The sequence below is a fragment of the Haliotis asinina genome, chromosome 12 (genome assembly GCF_037392515.1).
Source record: "Haliotis asinina isolate JCU_RB_2024 chromosome 12, JCU_Hal_asi_v2, whole genome shotgun sequence".
Classification (NCBI taxonomy): Eukaryota; Metazoa; Mollusca; class Gastropoda; order Lepetellida; family Haliotidae; genus Haliotis; species Haliotis asinina.
In genome coordinates this window covers 32854555-32871392 of record NC_090291.1, presented here as the reverse complement: position 1 = coordinate 32871392, position 16838 = coordinate 32854555, and the positions used below count along the sequence as shown (strand labels likewise).

General features: G+C 38.1%; 1 protein-coding gene across 8 annotated transcripts in view; it reads left to right on the top strand.

The window, feature by feature from the left end:
* LOC137257822 (protein fantom-like) overlaps positions 1-16828 on the top strand; it is a 41925-nt gene extending 25097 nt beyond the window's left edge. Inside the window, exons 29-39 of one of the 8 annotated variants that reach the window (XM_067795278.1) lie at positions 272-440; positions 2335-2412; positions 3654-3788; positions 6223-6276; positions 10983-11011; positions 11494-11536; positions 12531-12733; positions 13129-13318; positions 13982-14066; positions 14591-14724; positions 15956-16828. In XM_067795278.1, the coding sequence (XP_067651379.1) occupies positions 272-440; positions 2335-2412; positions 3654-3788; positions 6223-6276; positions 10983-11011; positions 11494-11536; positions 12531-12733; positions 13129-13318; positions 13982-14066; positions 14591-14724; positions 15956-16068 (1233 nt within the window). In that variant the 3' untranslated portion in view covers positions 16069-16828. The remainder of the gene's footprint in view (positions 1-271; positions 441-2334; positions 2413-3653; positions 3789-6222; positions 6277-10982; positions 11012-11493; positions 11537-12530; positions 12734-13128; positions 13319-13981; positions 14067-14590; positions 14725-15955) is intronic. The other 7 variants (XM_067795280.1, XM_067795282.1, XM_067795279.1 and 4 more) reach the window with 7 other exon arrangements.
* The last annotated feature ends 10 nt before the right edge of the window (positions 16829-16838 follow it).

Genomic DNA, 16838 nt, shown 5'->3' with positions numbered 1-16838 from the left:
GCTCAATTTAAATGTAACTTTGTGTTACTTTCTGCCTTAGTCACTGATAATTCAGAGGACAAGACAAGGACTGTTCAGTCCACTGTATGTTCACATTATGTCATGAAATCTGGCTGGGCTGACATTACAAACCTGGACCTCCTCAAACCTTTTTACTCTCATCTGCCAGTTGTTTAATCTGCAGGATTCTCAAATGTCACACTTGCCCAAATATCAGTTATTTGGGAATCAGTCAAAATCTGGAGATCTTTCTCCCTTGTTCTTCTGACAGCCGAAGCCAGCAGCACGCCGAAAGGTCCAGATGAACGTACCCGCAGTCTCCGTATCGATGGAGGACCAGGACCAGGAGACGATGATCCAAGATGCGGTGTCCCAGGCTGTCTCCGGCTTCCTGCCGGGAGTGTCTGAGTCCATCTCCTCTGTACATGAGCAAACTGGAGGTGAGACAATTATTACGTTACCTTTTACCTTTGTGGTTGATGATGAAAGAACCATACTGCTCTACTGTACAACTGGCTAAATATCATGTAGGTCTGGTTTTGCTGACAATTCATGAATTGATGCTTTATATTAAGAAGTGTACACAATGATTGAACGGGATAAGGGACTTCTCAAGGGCCCAGTTATTTCACCTAGGCCCTTGGGAAGAACCTGGTCATGTGTGCATACTACTCACATGTGTAAAACTTAGATCCATAGTGTGGCTGAGATCCAGGGCAGATTGTGGGCTAGTGTGTCTATGGGATGTTAGCAAGGGATAAAATGTTTTGATTTAAATTACACCACCTTATTCCATGCACAATTACTGATCCCATTTTTGAAAGTGACCCTTTGGTTGGGAACATACTAAAAGGGAGAGACAAGAATCAATTTAAAACTGGTAGATACAGGTGGATGTAGCCATTGGTTACCTGTGCGGATGGCGTTATTATATGCCATTCCAGACATGACATCATGTGACAGAGACTTCCTACATTTCTGCAATGGATTAGACAATCTGCCACAGATTAGAGTCTGATAAGACCCAGGCTTAGATTTTCCAAGTTCTCATGAAAAAGCTAAGAAAGTCGTAAGTTAATGTTGATCTATGACAAATAAGTGACCATTGTAACATTAAGAGAGCTTGAAAAATCTAGACCCAGAAGTATAAATATATTTTTATCAAGAGAAATCAAATGTATGTCTGTACAATCCAGGTCCTGAAGTAGTTCTACAACCTGTTGTGATTGATTTTTTAGATGTAGCCTAACTTACTGGCATGCTGTGGAAGCTAGTGTTGGAATAGTTGACGACTTCTGTATGGTAGCTTGTGTTCCCTGTGATAATTGGAGCATGTAGATATTGTGCTAGGAGAGTTTGTGCTGGTTGTGGTGTGTGACTAGCATACAGTCTGGTCTTGAGCTTTCAGACTAGCAAAAACACTATATTGTCTTTCCTCCAGCATTGTTTGGCCTGAAAACACTTGTTGATGATCCTGTTATTTCAGTATCACAGGATGGTAAATTACAAAAAGTATCAACATCTTCCCTGGTAGTCGAATCAAAATCTAATCTAAATCAGATCCTAGTTCTTACTACTGTTTGAATGAAAATCTGAGGACATCCAATAAGGTCATGTCATTAGAACCTTTTGTCAAACCAAACAAAGCATTGCTTACCAGACAAAAAAGTAAGTCAGATTGTGTTGAAATAGATTTGAATTTGTAACATGGTTTATTTCATCATAAAATTCTCTCTCTCTTGCTACACAGAGATAAGCAGATGAAATCAGGAAATTTTCTGTGTTCCTTAGGGAGCATTGCCATACAGTCTGGGTAATCTATTGGATCATCCAGAATGTTCTTTGATGCTAGAATTTTGTCAAAATATTATCCAAATCATAGTCTGAGGTAGCCAGTTTGAAATTAGGACTTAAAATGTAAAGCTCAAAGAGAACTGTTTTCTGGCCAGTAAATTCATTTGTCTGTCACAGTTGGTTAAAGGTTGTTCTGATGTGACCAGGGCTTGTTTGCACAAAGCAATCTTAGTGGTATGATCATAACTCTCATACTTTTCTTATAGTTATTGTAGCGCTAAGATAGTTTCATGGAAGTGGATCCAGTAATGGGATGACCTCGGATTATTGTATCAGTTAGGCACATAAAGACTTCATTTCCAGGATCTTCAGATAAGTTATAAGGACATCTCTACATAAATTACATCCTGCTTTGAGTCCTGTAATTGAATGCTGAATAAAATGCATCCGGTCCATACACATTTGAATATTTTGGAAGCATGAAATTCTGTGTTGATACTGAACAATATTGCTAACAAGACTGTGTAACCATGGTAACAGAGGTAGAGTCTAGAGGTCGTGAGGAGGAGGAAGTGCCACCCACTGAGGTACCAGAACCCAGTGAGGAGGATGTTGAGAGTAAGTTAGGTGTTGTGTGTCATGTAACTCTCTCCACCAAGTCTCTCAACTCACATCCATTTTGAGGTGCTGTGTGATTTGACCTTGCATTCTGTGTAATTTGAACTTGCATTCTCTACTGGAAATGTATAATCTCTAAAATGCTAAAAAATGCATGTTGCATGATCTGTTAATACCCTTTCATCCTCAGAAACCAGGTAAACTTCTTACAGACTTGAAAGGCCTTAAAGGTCTCTCTGGAAGTGTATTGCTCCCTATGCAGCCAGATGCATGAATACCTTGTATTTGTACAAGATACCTTATGTATATAAAAGTTTGAGTATAATTTATTAGGTTGATAGATTGGTCTACCAAAGACTTTCAAGAAAATTTTTTTTTACAGTGAAAATATTTTTCTTTTTAGGTCGTAGAACTAATGTATGTCTTAACACACAGAGGCTAATAACCAAATTAAAATGGCCTTCAGAATGACTTGTGAAAACCATTAGAAATCTTGAAAAGTCCTTGGAAGTTGTTGTTATGTATCTCTATGCACCTTACTCGTAAAGGTGACATTATAGGGAGGATTAAGTAAGATAGTACTTGTTTATCCTGAGACACATTACAATCTCTATATTCAGCACAGAAAAACACCAGCGCTGAATTTGCATCTTGTTGAATACAGCATGCAATAGTTCTGTTAATGTTATCAATTTTGGTTTTGTTTATCAAGTATACTAAGTTTTAAAACAGGCAAGCAGAATATTTACTCCAATATTTACAGTAATCTATGATGTAAATGATCATGGAAAAGGCTCAGGAAACTTTAATCTGTGTTAATTAACACTTGAAAGATACAAGGTATACAGAATCATGATTTCTTGGAATGATGTTTCTTTGAATGATGCATATTAAAGACACATCTACTTCATCATCTTGATTAATTTCCGTGGATCCTGTTACATTGTTTTGTTTAATAAAGACCTGGTTTTTGAGGATGTGTTATCAGCATGATAAATTGATACCCTGTGTGTGACACCTGTTTCAAAATATTTCCTAATGTTTTTGAATGAAACCTGAATGACAATGTTTCATAATGTTTTTGTTTCAGGATTATTTTGAATCGGTCATTGCTAAGACATTGCTGTGCTATGATGCTTTTAATGTTTAACATTCATTTGATATGGGATGCCAGCTGTTATCTATGATAATGTTATGTATAACTCATTAGCTCTGAAGTTAAGTCCCTTCACATCTTATAGTCCCCCTAGGCACACAGGATCGCCAGGGAGGTCATGTGACCACAGAGGATGACACCGAGGGGGAGGAGCTTCAGCTGAAACCCTCCCCCTCCCCCCGTAATCGTCACATGATGATAGAATCGGGGTCGGAGGAAGGTAACCAAGTGTAGCTGCTTATGTCCCCAGCTTGAGTTAGCAGACGTCTGTTAGTTATCTGCACGCTCAGTCCGTATTTCACCCTTGATCATCCAAGGTATTATCATCATTCTACATCAGTTATTATCCTGGACCCATTTGCAGCTTAGGCAGCATTATGAAAGCGTCTACGCTAGATTCGTCTTAGCATGGAATGCGTCAGCCAATAAGAGTTTTTCACAGGATAAATGATAATAATTAGTCCAGTTATATTGCTTGTAGCACAGACAGTTTATTATTACCCCTGATAAGTCAAGCTGCCTGTGAGGTGCTAGAAGGTTATAGTCACATGACCTTATCCAACCAGGTACCCATTTTCTGCTGGGTGAACAGAGGCAATTTTGAATAAACTCACTTGACTGAGATAAGACCACACATGTCACATGTTCTTTACTGTGGGTCAGGACCGAAATCCTAGAAACTCTCAGGAGTCAAGTCGCCAATCATGGTCACCCATTGATGACCTCTCTGTAGCCAACATTGTTTAACTTCAACTGATTTGTGATCTGAGCATTATGTACAGGACCACACACCACCAGCTAGATGGTTGCTTTTATTTGCCTTTCAAATTAAACTCTTTTGGAAGTAAATGAGGCCAGGTATGTATCTGGATAGAATGATGGTAATATAATGGACTTCTGAGGATTCACACTCTGCACTTGACCTATAGTTCCCTTGAAGGTCTTTGTCTTTACATTCACTGTTACAGATTTTTATTTCAGGTTCTTTCATATTTCAGTGTTCATTATAGTAATATCTGTTTTAGTTGGATATAGGTATTCTGTATAGAGAGGATGGTATGAAAATGGGAATTGTATTGATGAATTTAATCATTTGAAGAATATTCATACTTTAGTTTAGTTCATCTGTCTTCCCATTTTGCATAACTTCTGAATATAGCTGAGACTGACTGGCTGACTTTTGGTTCAGGTTTTGAAATACATGGAAATACATGGAATTTTTCCATCTTGTATCTTGTGTTGATTCCTGAAAATGGAAAACAGCTAATTTCTGCTCTGGCACCAGACAAACTCAGCTGTTTTTTTCTAACCCTGAATTTTTGATAGGTCCTGTCAGATATTCCAGCGTAACCGGTTCACCAACATTGTTATTGGATCCTATATTATTCAGTTAGGATTCAGTGTTAATCCTATGTCCATTTTATTTGCAATTTATAAAAACATTTTCATAAGGGGATTTGTATATTGGTTTAAGTAATCACTTGTCACACTTGTGATATTAATTATATGATTTTCTTTGATAAAATGCCACTCTGTTTGAAGATCTGACAACCAGTCTTTACTGTTTCAAAATGATTGGTCACTTTGAGGAGCATACGATATATGTGGGTACAATATGTGAAGAGTCTCCTTTTGTGGCATAGTGGTTGAACACTTCATCAAGTCGTTCAACACCCAACTCATTCACAATTTATTTGTGTACCTGATTTGTACCTTATATATACTGTGGGAAAAAAATAACGGATCACATGAGAGCACAAATGTTCCATTACTTTCTTCTTGGTTTCTTCACAAGATTTTCACATAGCTCGTGAAGAAAATTAGAAGAAAGTAACGGAACATTTGTGCTTTCATGTGATCCGTTATTTTTTTCCTTAAGTACATTTCATTTTAATTTTGTTCTTCCTCCATTGCTTTTGAAGAAGAATGGGGGTGGTTGTAGTCATTGTTTTACTTTTCCATTTTTTTTTTCAGATTATTTCTTCTCTGTCTTCTTATAAATATGTCATATTTCATTTAGCACTTGCACTGCAGTATTTATTTCACCTCATGACAGATGTTTTTAAAGATTTGATTATAAGTCTGCCAATTCCCACATGAAAATACAATTAAGAAACTGAACAGCTGTGGGCTTTCATACCAGTAACCCTGAATTATTAAAATATGTGTGAGAAAGTATATGAGTTTAACAGGGCTGTATATGACAAATTGCAGGAGTAAATTAGAAAAGAAAAGAGTTGTATTTCTCTGACATGCAGAACTTGAAAAAGCAAGTTAAACACACTGGCCTTGGATGGTTGAGGAGTTGTAAGTTCAGTAACTTGGGATTGTGTTTTTAACGTGCAAGGACTAGATTGTTATGGATATGACAAGTCTTCCAAAAGTCCCACAGTATTTGATATCATACAGATTCAGTTCTCTGTGGTATCTGTATTTGTGAGTTTTACCATGGCAAATTGCCATGACTGTTTCTGTTGTTTAGGCCTATTAAAGACCATTACTGTACACCTGTGAATCTCATGAACTGATTCCTCTGAAATCAGCATCAAGCATTGATTTGTATTGATGACAGAAAGAGGCAGAAAGGAGAAATATCCCTCCCACATCAATGACCTATTTATCTCTCATGACGTCAGTGTAAACTCCTGTTTTAGGCAAGCGAAAGCCAGTCCCCCGACCCAAGGCACGGACACAATTATCCCGAAGTGGTAGGGAGCATGTGCATGCAGGATAATGTGTAGTCAATATGTTATAAGATTAATGTGGGCATGAATAACACTTCATGTGCTGCACCAACACCTGGATGTCCTACATAATGTAAATGACATGTGTCAATCAGCTGTCAATCAAGCCTCAGAGCATCAGCTGTGTACAGATTTCATTGCCATCATTGTTTATTGATTGGTTTGGATTTCAGTATGGTAAAGTCTCTTCTAAAGCTGAGGAAGCTCCCTTTTCATCTCACCTGGGTAGATGATCATGCAATGAATACTTAAAATCTGAAATTCGGACTGGTCACTTCTTTGAGTGGCATTATAGGAGCTGGGAAGTACAAAATAGACTATGTTTAAGGATAACATCTTCTTTATAATGAGAGTGTGATGTTTTGATACTGATTCTCGCACTGTTGGCAATTTCTGTATTTCGGACTGGTCATGTAAAGAGTAATTAAAGTAATTGCCACGTCATTATTTCATCTACCGTCTTTTACTGCACAAATTCTTTCAAATTGTTTATCAGATCTTTTTTACAGTTATACAGATAGGAAGCTAAATGTATCTGTCTTTTTACATAGTTAGACTTGTATATTTTTATGTCAAACCTGTACTCTTCAGATTCAACCAAAAGCCCTAAATAGTCAGATATTTAACAATGCAAAGAGATGGTCTGTGTTTGTTTCTCCTTCAACAGCAGACATATTCTCTTTATAAAATGTCTTTATTAGACCAGGCCAATTTTATTTCTTGTTTAATGGATTTTTGTCCTCGGAGGACCTAAAGTGAGTGAGTGAGTTTAGTTTTACGCCGCACTCAGCAATTTTACAGCTATATGGCGTCGGTCTGTAAATAATCGAGTCTGGACCAGACAATCCAGTGATCAACAACATGATCATCGATCTGCGCAATTGGGAACCGATGACATGCGTCAACCAAGTCAGCGAGCCTGACCACCCGATCCCGTTAGTCGCCTCTTACGACAAGCTGGGTCGCCTTTTATGGCAAGCATGGGTTGCTGAAGGCCTATTCTACCCCGGGACCTTCACGGGTCAGGACCTAAAGGCAGGAGGGAGAATTATTTTTAAAACATCACCAGTCAAAGTGACATTCGTTTAGAATACTGAAAGTATTTTACTTTTAGCAATTTATGAAGTGTATGTGGGACAAAACCAATAAAGAAATGTTTTCTTGTAAGGTTAAATTTTTCATCAATAAAAACATGAGGATTATATTTTTTAAACTGGACATATGCATTTATAATTTTTCTTTTTCTTGAAGAAATATGACTGGCAGGTCCATAAAGCAAGACATACGATTGGTCTGGCCTTAATTTGTTATTAATATATTTGTGCTGACAAAACTATTTAAAATGGCTGCATTTGCTGACATGCATGAGGTGGATCTACCCAGGTGAGCTACAATGATGTGGCCATAATTTTTAAAAGTAATTGCAAGTGTTCCATTGAACAAAACAGTTCAGCATGGGTTGAAGCAAGTTTGATTTGAAGAAGTTTCAACTTTAACATTATGTTGAGTGGAAACAATGATTGCAAATTTTATTTTTTTTTGATAAACAAAGAATGGCATGAAATGACGTCAACACATTTAAAGCAAGTGTGTTAACTGTTATATGTGAGTTAATCTTGCATGTTCAGTGCTTGTAAAACAACCTTGTACCTGTTATACACAATATATGTGTTTGGCAATTGGGAAGTTGGTATGTAAAATAGGTCTTAGCTTGACAATAACGCAGAACAGTCATAGCTTCAAGGATACGGCTTATGTTAACATTGCAGATGTTTTGGTGAAGGAGATTTGTTGAAATACATGTACTTCATTGCAGTAATCAAATGTTGATTTTATAGTTTCTGTGTTCGGTTCATGGTTTTTAATGCAATCTGTTAACTAAACCACTGGTAGGAAGTCTGTATCTAGTACATTCTGTGCAATTTAGGAAGCTCAGCGAGTTTTTAAAAATATGATAATGTTAATATGGAACAATGATGTCAGTAAGTGCTGGCTCACATACAAGGGTTTGGTGCAGGCCGAACTTGGTACTTACCTTAAACATTAAAGGTATTCTCAAGGAATGTTATATCTTGGTTAGATTAGGTCCCCAGTTGGAGAATACGCTATGAGGCAAAAACAGCAAGTTTATTCAAGAATTTGATATGTTCAGTATCAAGGAATTGAAATAACAAAATGTCATGCAATTGTTCAAGGTGAAACTTTTGAAGAATAATACCTGCAAAGTGAAAAGCAAAAGGGCTTTGGCAAAATGCTGTGCAACTGCATTGCTTGGATTTATTCCATTCTGCAGCACTCACTCTCTTTCTCTGGTTAGAATTTGTCAAACAAGCAGTATGTACCAAATACATTTGAAAGTGTTGTCCCAAACATGGCTGTCACCATTATAAGCACTACATTGAAGTCTTAGTATCTTATAGTATCACCAGAAAATATTGAGAATTTAAAGATTGTAATATTTTGTATTTTTTTTCTCAAACTCATTACTCATGTATTAAATGTGAATATTAGCAGAACATAACTCCAGATTTAAAGACACGTGAACAGTTAGTATTTAGTCAAGTCACCAGGGGCAGCAATGCAGGCTTTGATGCGGCGGGGCATACTACTGATCAAAGAAGTTGTGGTCCATGCTGTCATGGTCCATGCTGTCCCAGTATTGGACCACCTCTTCTTTCATTTCAGCAATATTTGTCAGATTTTTCTTATTGACACTATCCCTTGTAAGTCGACAAACATTTTCTTTTGGATTTAGGTAAGGTCTATATCTTTGCCAATATAATAATGTCATATTTTGGGTCAGAAACCAGGCCTGTGAATGCTTTGAATAATGTTTTGGGTTGTTGTCCTGTTGGAAAATGCAACATGTGAGCAGATGGAAGTAAATATACCTCAAGAATATCTGTGTACCATTCACTGTTTATATTCCCTTTAAATACACAGAGGGGCATTGCCCCAACGCTGATGTACCACCTGTACTTAACTTACTTTGGGCGTTGATACAAAGGTTTTATAGTTTGTTTGGTCCAGAATTTCAGTGTATTAGGAAACAGCCACACAGAACTTTCATCTTAGAAAATCATATTGTCTCAGTTAAATGTCTTTGCTGAAAGCACCAGTTCAACCTTCACTCCTTTTGTTCAGGTTTGATGATCGTTGATGGAATTCCTTGACTTTTCTGACAACCCATTGTGTGCAGCTCAGTTTTATTTGTCTTCTTACGGAGAGGGACAATTCCTCTATCAGTTATAGCCAGCCCAAGTTTTCTAAACTCCTTCATGTGTTTTACAAACAAGAATACCAGTTGCAGTGTTTTTCAAAACACTATAAACAGTGAACAAAGGGATGCCTGCTCTACTTGAAATCACATTAGCTGATCTGATGTCCTTGTTATAATAGTCTAAAATCAACTTCCTCATCTCTAAATCATCCATACTAAGGATCACTGAAAATGTCGTCTGGTAGCAAGTAAACCAAGGGGAATAACTCCTCACAAATTAATGATTAACAGAGTTGTCTCTGTTGAATGAAGCCAAGCACTTGATAGCTGGTAAAGGTTGTCTATACTATAATATTCTTTAATTCCTCACTAATTTCTGGTCCTACTATAACTGTTATTTGGTAAGCTTTTTTCTTCAAACAGAACTTGACTACACTCTGGTTTTGAACATTTGGCTTGTCAAAGAGTTTTGTAACATCACAGGAAACGTTGCAGTCCCATGGTTGAATATCTCTCTTTCTTCATTAATGAGGGCATAGGGGTAGCTTGGTGGATAAAGTGTTCTCTGATCACTCTGAAGACCCAGGTTTGATTTGCCACAGGTACAACATGAGAATCCCATTTCTGGTGTCCCACGCAGCAATGTTGCTGGAATATTGCTAAAGGCAGAGTAAAACCATATTCACACACTCATTCATGATTGTTTTGTTAGTGAAAGTAAACATGTAGGCCTCATCATCCAGCTCACTTGATCCATCATCATCCTATTCATGTCTCCTCCTGTCTGGTCAAGGGATGCCATGATGCTGGTGATAAGAGAACGCCCTACACAACAGGGCATCAGCTTGTCACTAGCACTGCTGCACTGACTGTGTACAACAGTGTATAGCTTCATGTATAGTATTATGTTAATATCGCCTCTGGTAACATTACTAACCGTACATATGACAACATTCCTATAGTCAGTTACCTGTTGTATATATATTGACTGTCTGCTTTGAGTAGCTATACACTAACTTTACTAAAGTGAACATTATAACACCAGATGTCGACACTAGAACAATAACACTGCGCTGATGTCTTCAGTTTTGTGTTCCTTTCTTTGCAGATGGAGATCAATGTAATAAAATTGAGTTCGATATCATAGGAATGTTAGTTTTCAAATGTAAAAACTTCATATATCATTGGTAAACAATCACCATTTTTTAAACAAATTAATTGAACTATTACATGGTAACATACAAAAGTAAATGTTAATCAGTATCAGTTGTAAATGAAAGATATTTTTAGGTTATGATATTTGAAAGTAATCAAACATACAAAAAATATTAGTAACAATGTGCATATTCATGATGTCTTAAATCGATGCCTTAGAGTGTGCAGAACACTACAGTGGTGATGTTGTGTTTAATGTCTTGAGGATGGCTACAAACTATTTGGTTTCTTTCAGATTCCAAAGCAGCAGAGGTAACTCCTAAGGTATGCAACTGTATTTCCTTGTGCTGTCTCTTTTTCAATAAACTTGCTCAGGTTAGAGTGGAGTTCTTAATGAGGTTAGCCCAGTGGTGAAGTCATTAATGCATAATGCCAGTATTCTGAATGCGGTTGTTCAGGGAAAACAAGAGATGACCTAATATATAGTGAGAAGCACACTTAAGGTTTATATATTAGGTTCCCTCTTGTATGAGGCCAGTGTCTTGAAAGTAAATATGTAACAAACTCTTCCTCAAAAGACATTCAGGTTGTAGTTTGGAGAAATGTCATCATCTAAGTTTGTGATGGATGAGGTGGTAAGCCTTCTCTGAACTAAAGTCTTAGTGTTGATGTGTCCAGAGTATTAGCCATAAAAGAAAGGAGCTATATTACCCAAGATAATGAAGGATGAATCGTCACGTTATTGCTGTCTTGCTTATCTACTGTTAGGTATGTTTAGATTTCTAACCGCCAGTTTGTGTTTTCAGCCATCACCAAAGCCAATGGATGACACTATGTTTGAAGATGAAGGTCAGTAAGGTTTATTATTTCCTTAATGATAGTAATAGATTGCGGGGTAATTTGTAAGTTTGTATTTGGTATTTCCTATCAGGCAAATCAGGCACCGTAAGCTAATTTAGGACACATAAGTGAGTGAGTGAGTTTAGTTTTATGCCGCACTCAGCAATATTACAGCTATATGGCGTCGGTCTGTAAATAATCGAGTCTGGACCAGACAATCCAGTGATCAACAACATGAGCATCGATCTGCGCAATTGGGAACCGATGACATGTGTCAACCAAGTCAGCGAGCCTGACCACCCGATCCCGTTAGTCGCCTCTTACGACAAGCTGAGTCACCTTTTATGGCAAGCATGGGTTGCTGAAGGCCTATTCTACCCCGGGACCTTCACGGGTCTAGGACACATAAAACTATCATGAAAGCCAAGTGCAAGCAGAGACTACAATACAGATGGCAGTCAGATATCATGTATCTTATGAGAAGTTGTCACATGTCACATAGGTCACATGTTCCTCTAGGTCCTACATCAATTTGACATCTCTTTTATCTTATGTTGGTAGGAAATTTTTGTGTAAGATTCCGGTCCTCCTGGTCGCTTTCATTAATATGGGAAGAATTAGTTGCCAGTTGGTCTGTGTTGTGTCCCTTGTGTACACTAGACAGTTGTGATTGTGGATTTGATTTCTAGTTCATCTGATTCTGGTTTGAGTTTGGCATCACCATGATTGTGCTTGAGTATTTTACCAAAGTAGTAAACGTTTTCAGCCCCCATCACTTTAGTCTATCCTGACATGCCATTATATAATGGGAACAGTGTTGATTTAACGTGGCATTAAACCATCTGTCTTATTAATGCAGAGTAAGTTTTGTCTTTGTCTGCAGCTGGTTGTCTTCTGTATATCCTCTCTGTGTCATTATCTGATTCTAATTACTGACATCCTTGGCCAAAAGAAATTTCATGACCATTGTAAACACTCCTTCATTAGAAATATGTGTTGACAGATTCAATCGAAGAAGAGATCACAGAAGAATTGGAGAGTCAGGGCAACACACTGACAGAAACACAGCCCGAGGTACACTCCTCACCACCATCAGAGAAGGTGTCAGAGTCAGAATCAGAGCCATTAAAGATAGAGTCAGACAGTGAAGGGCTTGTGATGATGAAATCTCTGCCATCCAAGAGGAAAATCAGAGCCTCCAAGCCAGTGAGTACCATATCATTGAAACCATTATACACTGCTTGAACAGTAATAGGTACCATACTACCAATACCATGATAAACAGCAGGAACAGTAGTAGGTACCATACTACCAATACCATGATAAACAGCTGGAACTGTAGTAGGTACCATACTGCCAATACCATGATAAACAGCTGGAACAGTAGTAGGTACCATACTACCAATACCGTGATAAACAGCTGGAACTGTAGTAGGTACCATACTACCAATACCATGATAAACAGCTGGAACAGTGAGTGCCCTACCATTGGCACCATATTTGACTGCTTGAACTGTCAGTATCCTACTACCAATACCAAAATAGATTATTAGAAGACAAGTCATGTGCACTACTACATCTGCAAACATGATGTGTTGCAGGGGAACACTGTAACTGTCATCATCTCCAACCTGACCTTGGAGGAGGACTGCGCTATCATGTCCCGCGACAACATCAAGCAGCTGTTCGTGGAGTACAAGTTCCTCGGCCTTGACCCCCAGGAGACCGAGACACCCTTCTCACTGCCCAAACCCAAGCCCTACCAACAGATCACTTACAACTTCACCAAAAGTCAGTACTTTCATGTTGTCATACGCCTTTTGACAATTTTAATTAGATAGAAATTGAAAGTGAACAGTCATGGACAGTCACATTTGTTTGACAAGATGAGGTCTCCCATCTGTCAGTGCTGGTTCTTCCAGGTTTTTGTGGGATGCATTCCATGTGGACTGGTCATTGATTTTGTGGGGGGTTAGGGATGGGGATGGTGTACGCTGGTGGGTCACAGGTCAAGAACCAGTAGCCATCCCCTAAATCCTGTCCTCTTTAAGCATGACCTTCTCAGTGTCCATGGACAAAGTTTTCAAGACCCTCCTCCCAAAGATAAATGCAAAAGCACTTCATATTTTATAACAAATATTCAATTTTTATTAAGACACTCTCCCAGAGACTGGTCACCCATCAAGCCCTGTAATTACCAGCACTGCTAAGCCATATTTACTCAGAAGAGTATCAGTTGAAAAACAATTGATGATTTGGTGAATTTTATGTCACAAAACCCTGATGGTTGGTGGCATTGGTAAACTTTGGTCTGAACTTCATCATTTCCAGGCTACCTTTACATGGAAAGAATGTTGCATTAATCAACAAAGAAATGGAAAAGGAACTTGGAAAGGATTTCAGGTAGCGGTGTTTCTATGGTAATATAACTGAAATAATACACTCTGTTCACAGCTATACAGGTGGACATGGAGAAGAACTACGAGAGGAGGCAGTACCTGGCCAGTATGTTATTGCCGGATGATCCAGACGGAGGAAGGTCAGTGTCTCTCTCTGTACTTTTTCTTTGAAAGGCATGTGTTGGTTTTTTCCCAGTTTGCATGGAAACAGTTCATCTCAAAGGGAGGAATGTGTTTTGTTTCTGGAGCATAACTTGAAACCATGCAATATCTTTCAAGAAACAATAACTTGGTATATATACAAGACATACCAGAAAGTGATACCTTTTGCTATTTGGGCATATTTTGCATTTATATTTTTCATGATGTCATGGAGACAATATGAACGCAGTATAAAAAATGATCAAGCTGTACTTACAGTAACTGTCAGATGGTTTGTTCTTTCCAATACGTGGGAGCTGGGATGTTTTATCATCTTCTGATGACTATTGTTTCAGCTGGTCAGCACCACATCCTTACTGGTTAATGTCATCAAAATGGTAAATGTCTGAGACAAGCATATCTGTGGACTTTCCTCCAACATCAGGCTTAGGTGCCATGATAATGCGAAAAAAATTGCGTCGTGAAACACTTTCACTCAGTTTAATTTGAAATGTTTTTTCAGGATCAGGTTCACCTTGGTCAGTGAACCACCAGAGGATGACCAGGATGCTGACTGTGAGGATGTGGGTGTGGTCTATGTCAGTGTCAAGGACATTCTACTCAATAAGAAGGATGTCAAGGATACAGATATGGATAGTGAGTATCTCATCAGGAGTCGTTTGGCTTCAGCACCCATGAAGCTCCCAGTTTGAATTGGCCGTCTAACAGTTTTGGGTGGTCAGGCTCTCTGACTTGGTTGAATATAGCTGAAATATTGCCGAGTGTGGCGTTTGTCAAGAATCAGTCATGTAACTTCAAATATCAACGTGGTCTTTAAGGATCTCATGGGCATTACAGTTATAGAGGGAACACAGGGGGAGCATTTTGTCTCTGCTGTGTCTCATTAAAGGGGCTTAACATCTAAAATTTGAACCTGATTATTATCATTGGTTTGTCAGCACCATGTTGATTTTAATAGGGTTACCCAGAATTGCAAATAACTGAGATATGCTTAACTTTGGGTCTTCCTTCCTTCAAAGTCATACCCATGAAGATCTGGATTAGAACTGATCTTCAGCAAAACATGACTAATGAGGTCAGGTGGTCATAATTGCTTACTTGGTTGATGCATGTCATTGTTTCCCAATTGCATTTGATGTTCATGATCAGGGCAAGATTACAAGATATTCACCTACTTGCACCAGGTGCAACCAGAGATGAAAACCTAGTTGCACCGACCAAATTCCAGTTGCAATTATTTTATTGAGATATGTAATGGAAGAAATATGCTATTGAATTATTTATATGTTTTATTCAGAGGTTTTCCCACTCATAAATTGACTTTCACATGGTGCAAGTTTGACTAATAACTAGGCTGCACTTTGCAGTATTGGTTTGCACCAGTGCAAGTATCAAAGCACTAACTCAAGCCCTGATGATGTTAATCACTCGATCATCTTGTACTGACTAGATTATTTACAAACCAGAGAGTTGGAAAATTGCTCAGTGTGGTGTCGAAGAACAAAGGAAAACAAAAAGACCCTAAACTGACATGATGAACCTGATGTATTGTGCAAAGCTGCTGCAAGAAACAATAACAGAAATTTAATAGTTATTGGTAATTGATGTCCATCAAGGTACCAAATTTTGTAAAGTGTAGCACAGCTATGTAAATGGGACAGTGTTCCTATATTGTTACTGGGTGTCCGAGTCATCTATGGTACTGCAGTTTGCTAAGCAGATCGACAGGGTTTCCATGGATACTAGATTCATCAGCACCAACCCTAGCTCACTGAATTTCACAAAAGTGGTGAATTTCTAAGATCTGGGTCACCTGTATTCTTTAGCCTCTTGGCCCCTGTATTTATTTTCATACTGGACATTTCAGTTCTGGACGTGAATGACGAGACAAAGGTGATCGGCCAGATGAACTTGACTGTGGAGTGTCTGGCAGCTCTGGAGGCTGTGGAGCGGGAGATGCAGGTGGAGGGCACATACTGAACTCAACCAGCTGAGCTCATGAATGAATGATATTGAAACTTTGCTCTGAATCATGAATGAATGCCTTGTCCTGACTGTGTATAATGTCTTCAGAAATGTACTGTACATGATTTCATGTCCTTGACACGTGGACAGAATGTGTGTCACCGAAAAAAGAGACTGAATGCATCAGAGTGTCACTGAAATATTAACAGAATATAGTTCAGTGTTAAATTAACATTGCCTGGACATACCATAATCTGTTTAAATATCACTGGTGTAATACGAGTGCTGTCAGATACTGCATTATTTTCAAATGAAACATGTTTGTCAAGAAGCGTTTCCTGCATAATTAATGCATGTACATTTGCCATATCAGGCCAGGCAACTGTTGTTTTAGTGACAGTAACATAGCGTGTGCCTTTCTCAGAATATATTGTACGTAAGTGTCTTATCTTGTTGTCTGTGATATGTACCTATATGTTGTGTAAAGAATCTATTTATTATTGTCTGTGATACATAGTTACAGCTGTATGAAAATTGATACCGTCCTTTGTAATGTTTAGTTCTAATAGATACATTTTTAGAATCATTTTATCACAACTGCATTTTAACATGTCTTAATTTCTTCATTCTTATGTTCAGTAGTGATTGTTGTTAAGTTTGTATAAAAAAAGTGTAGATAATAACTCCCAACTATTGAAGCTGGATTGTAACAAATAGTGCCCTTAGTTTTGTACAAATAAAGTCTATGTGCCTTTATATAATAAACGTCTTTAGGTATTCACTGT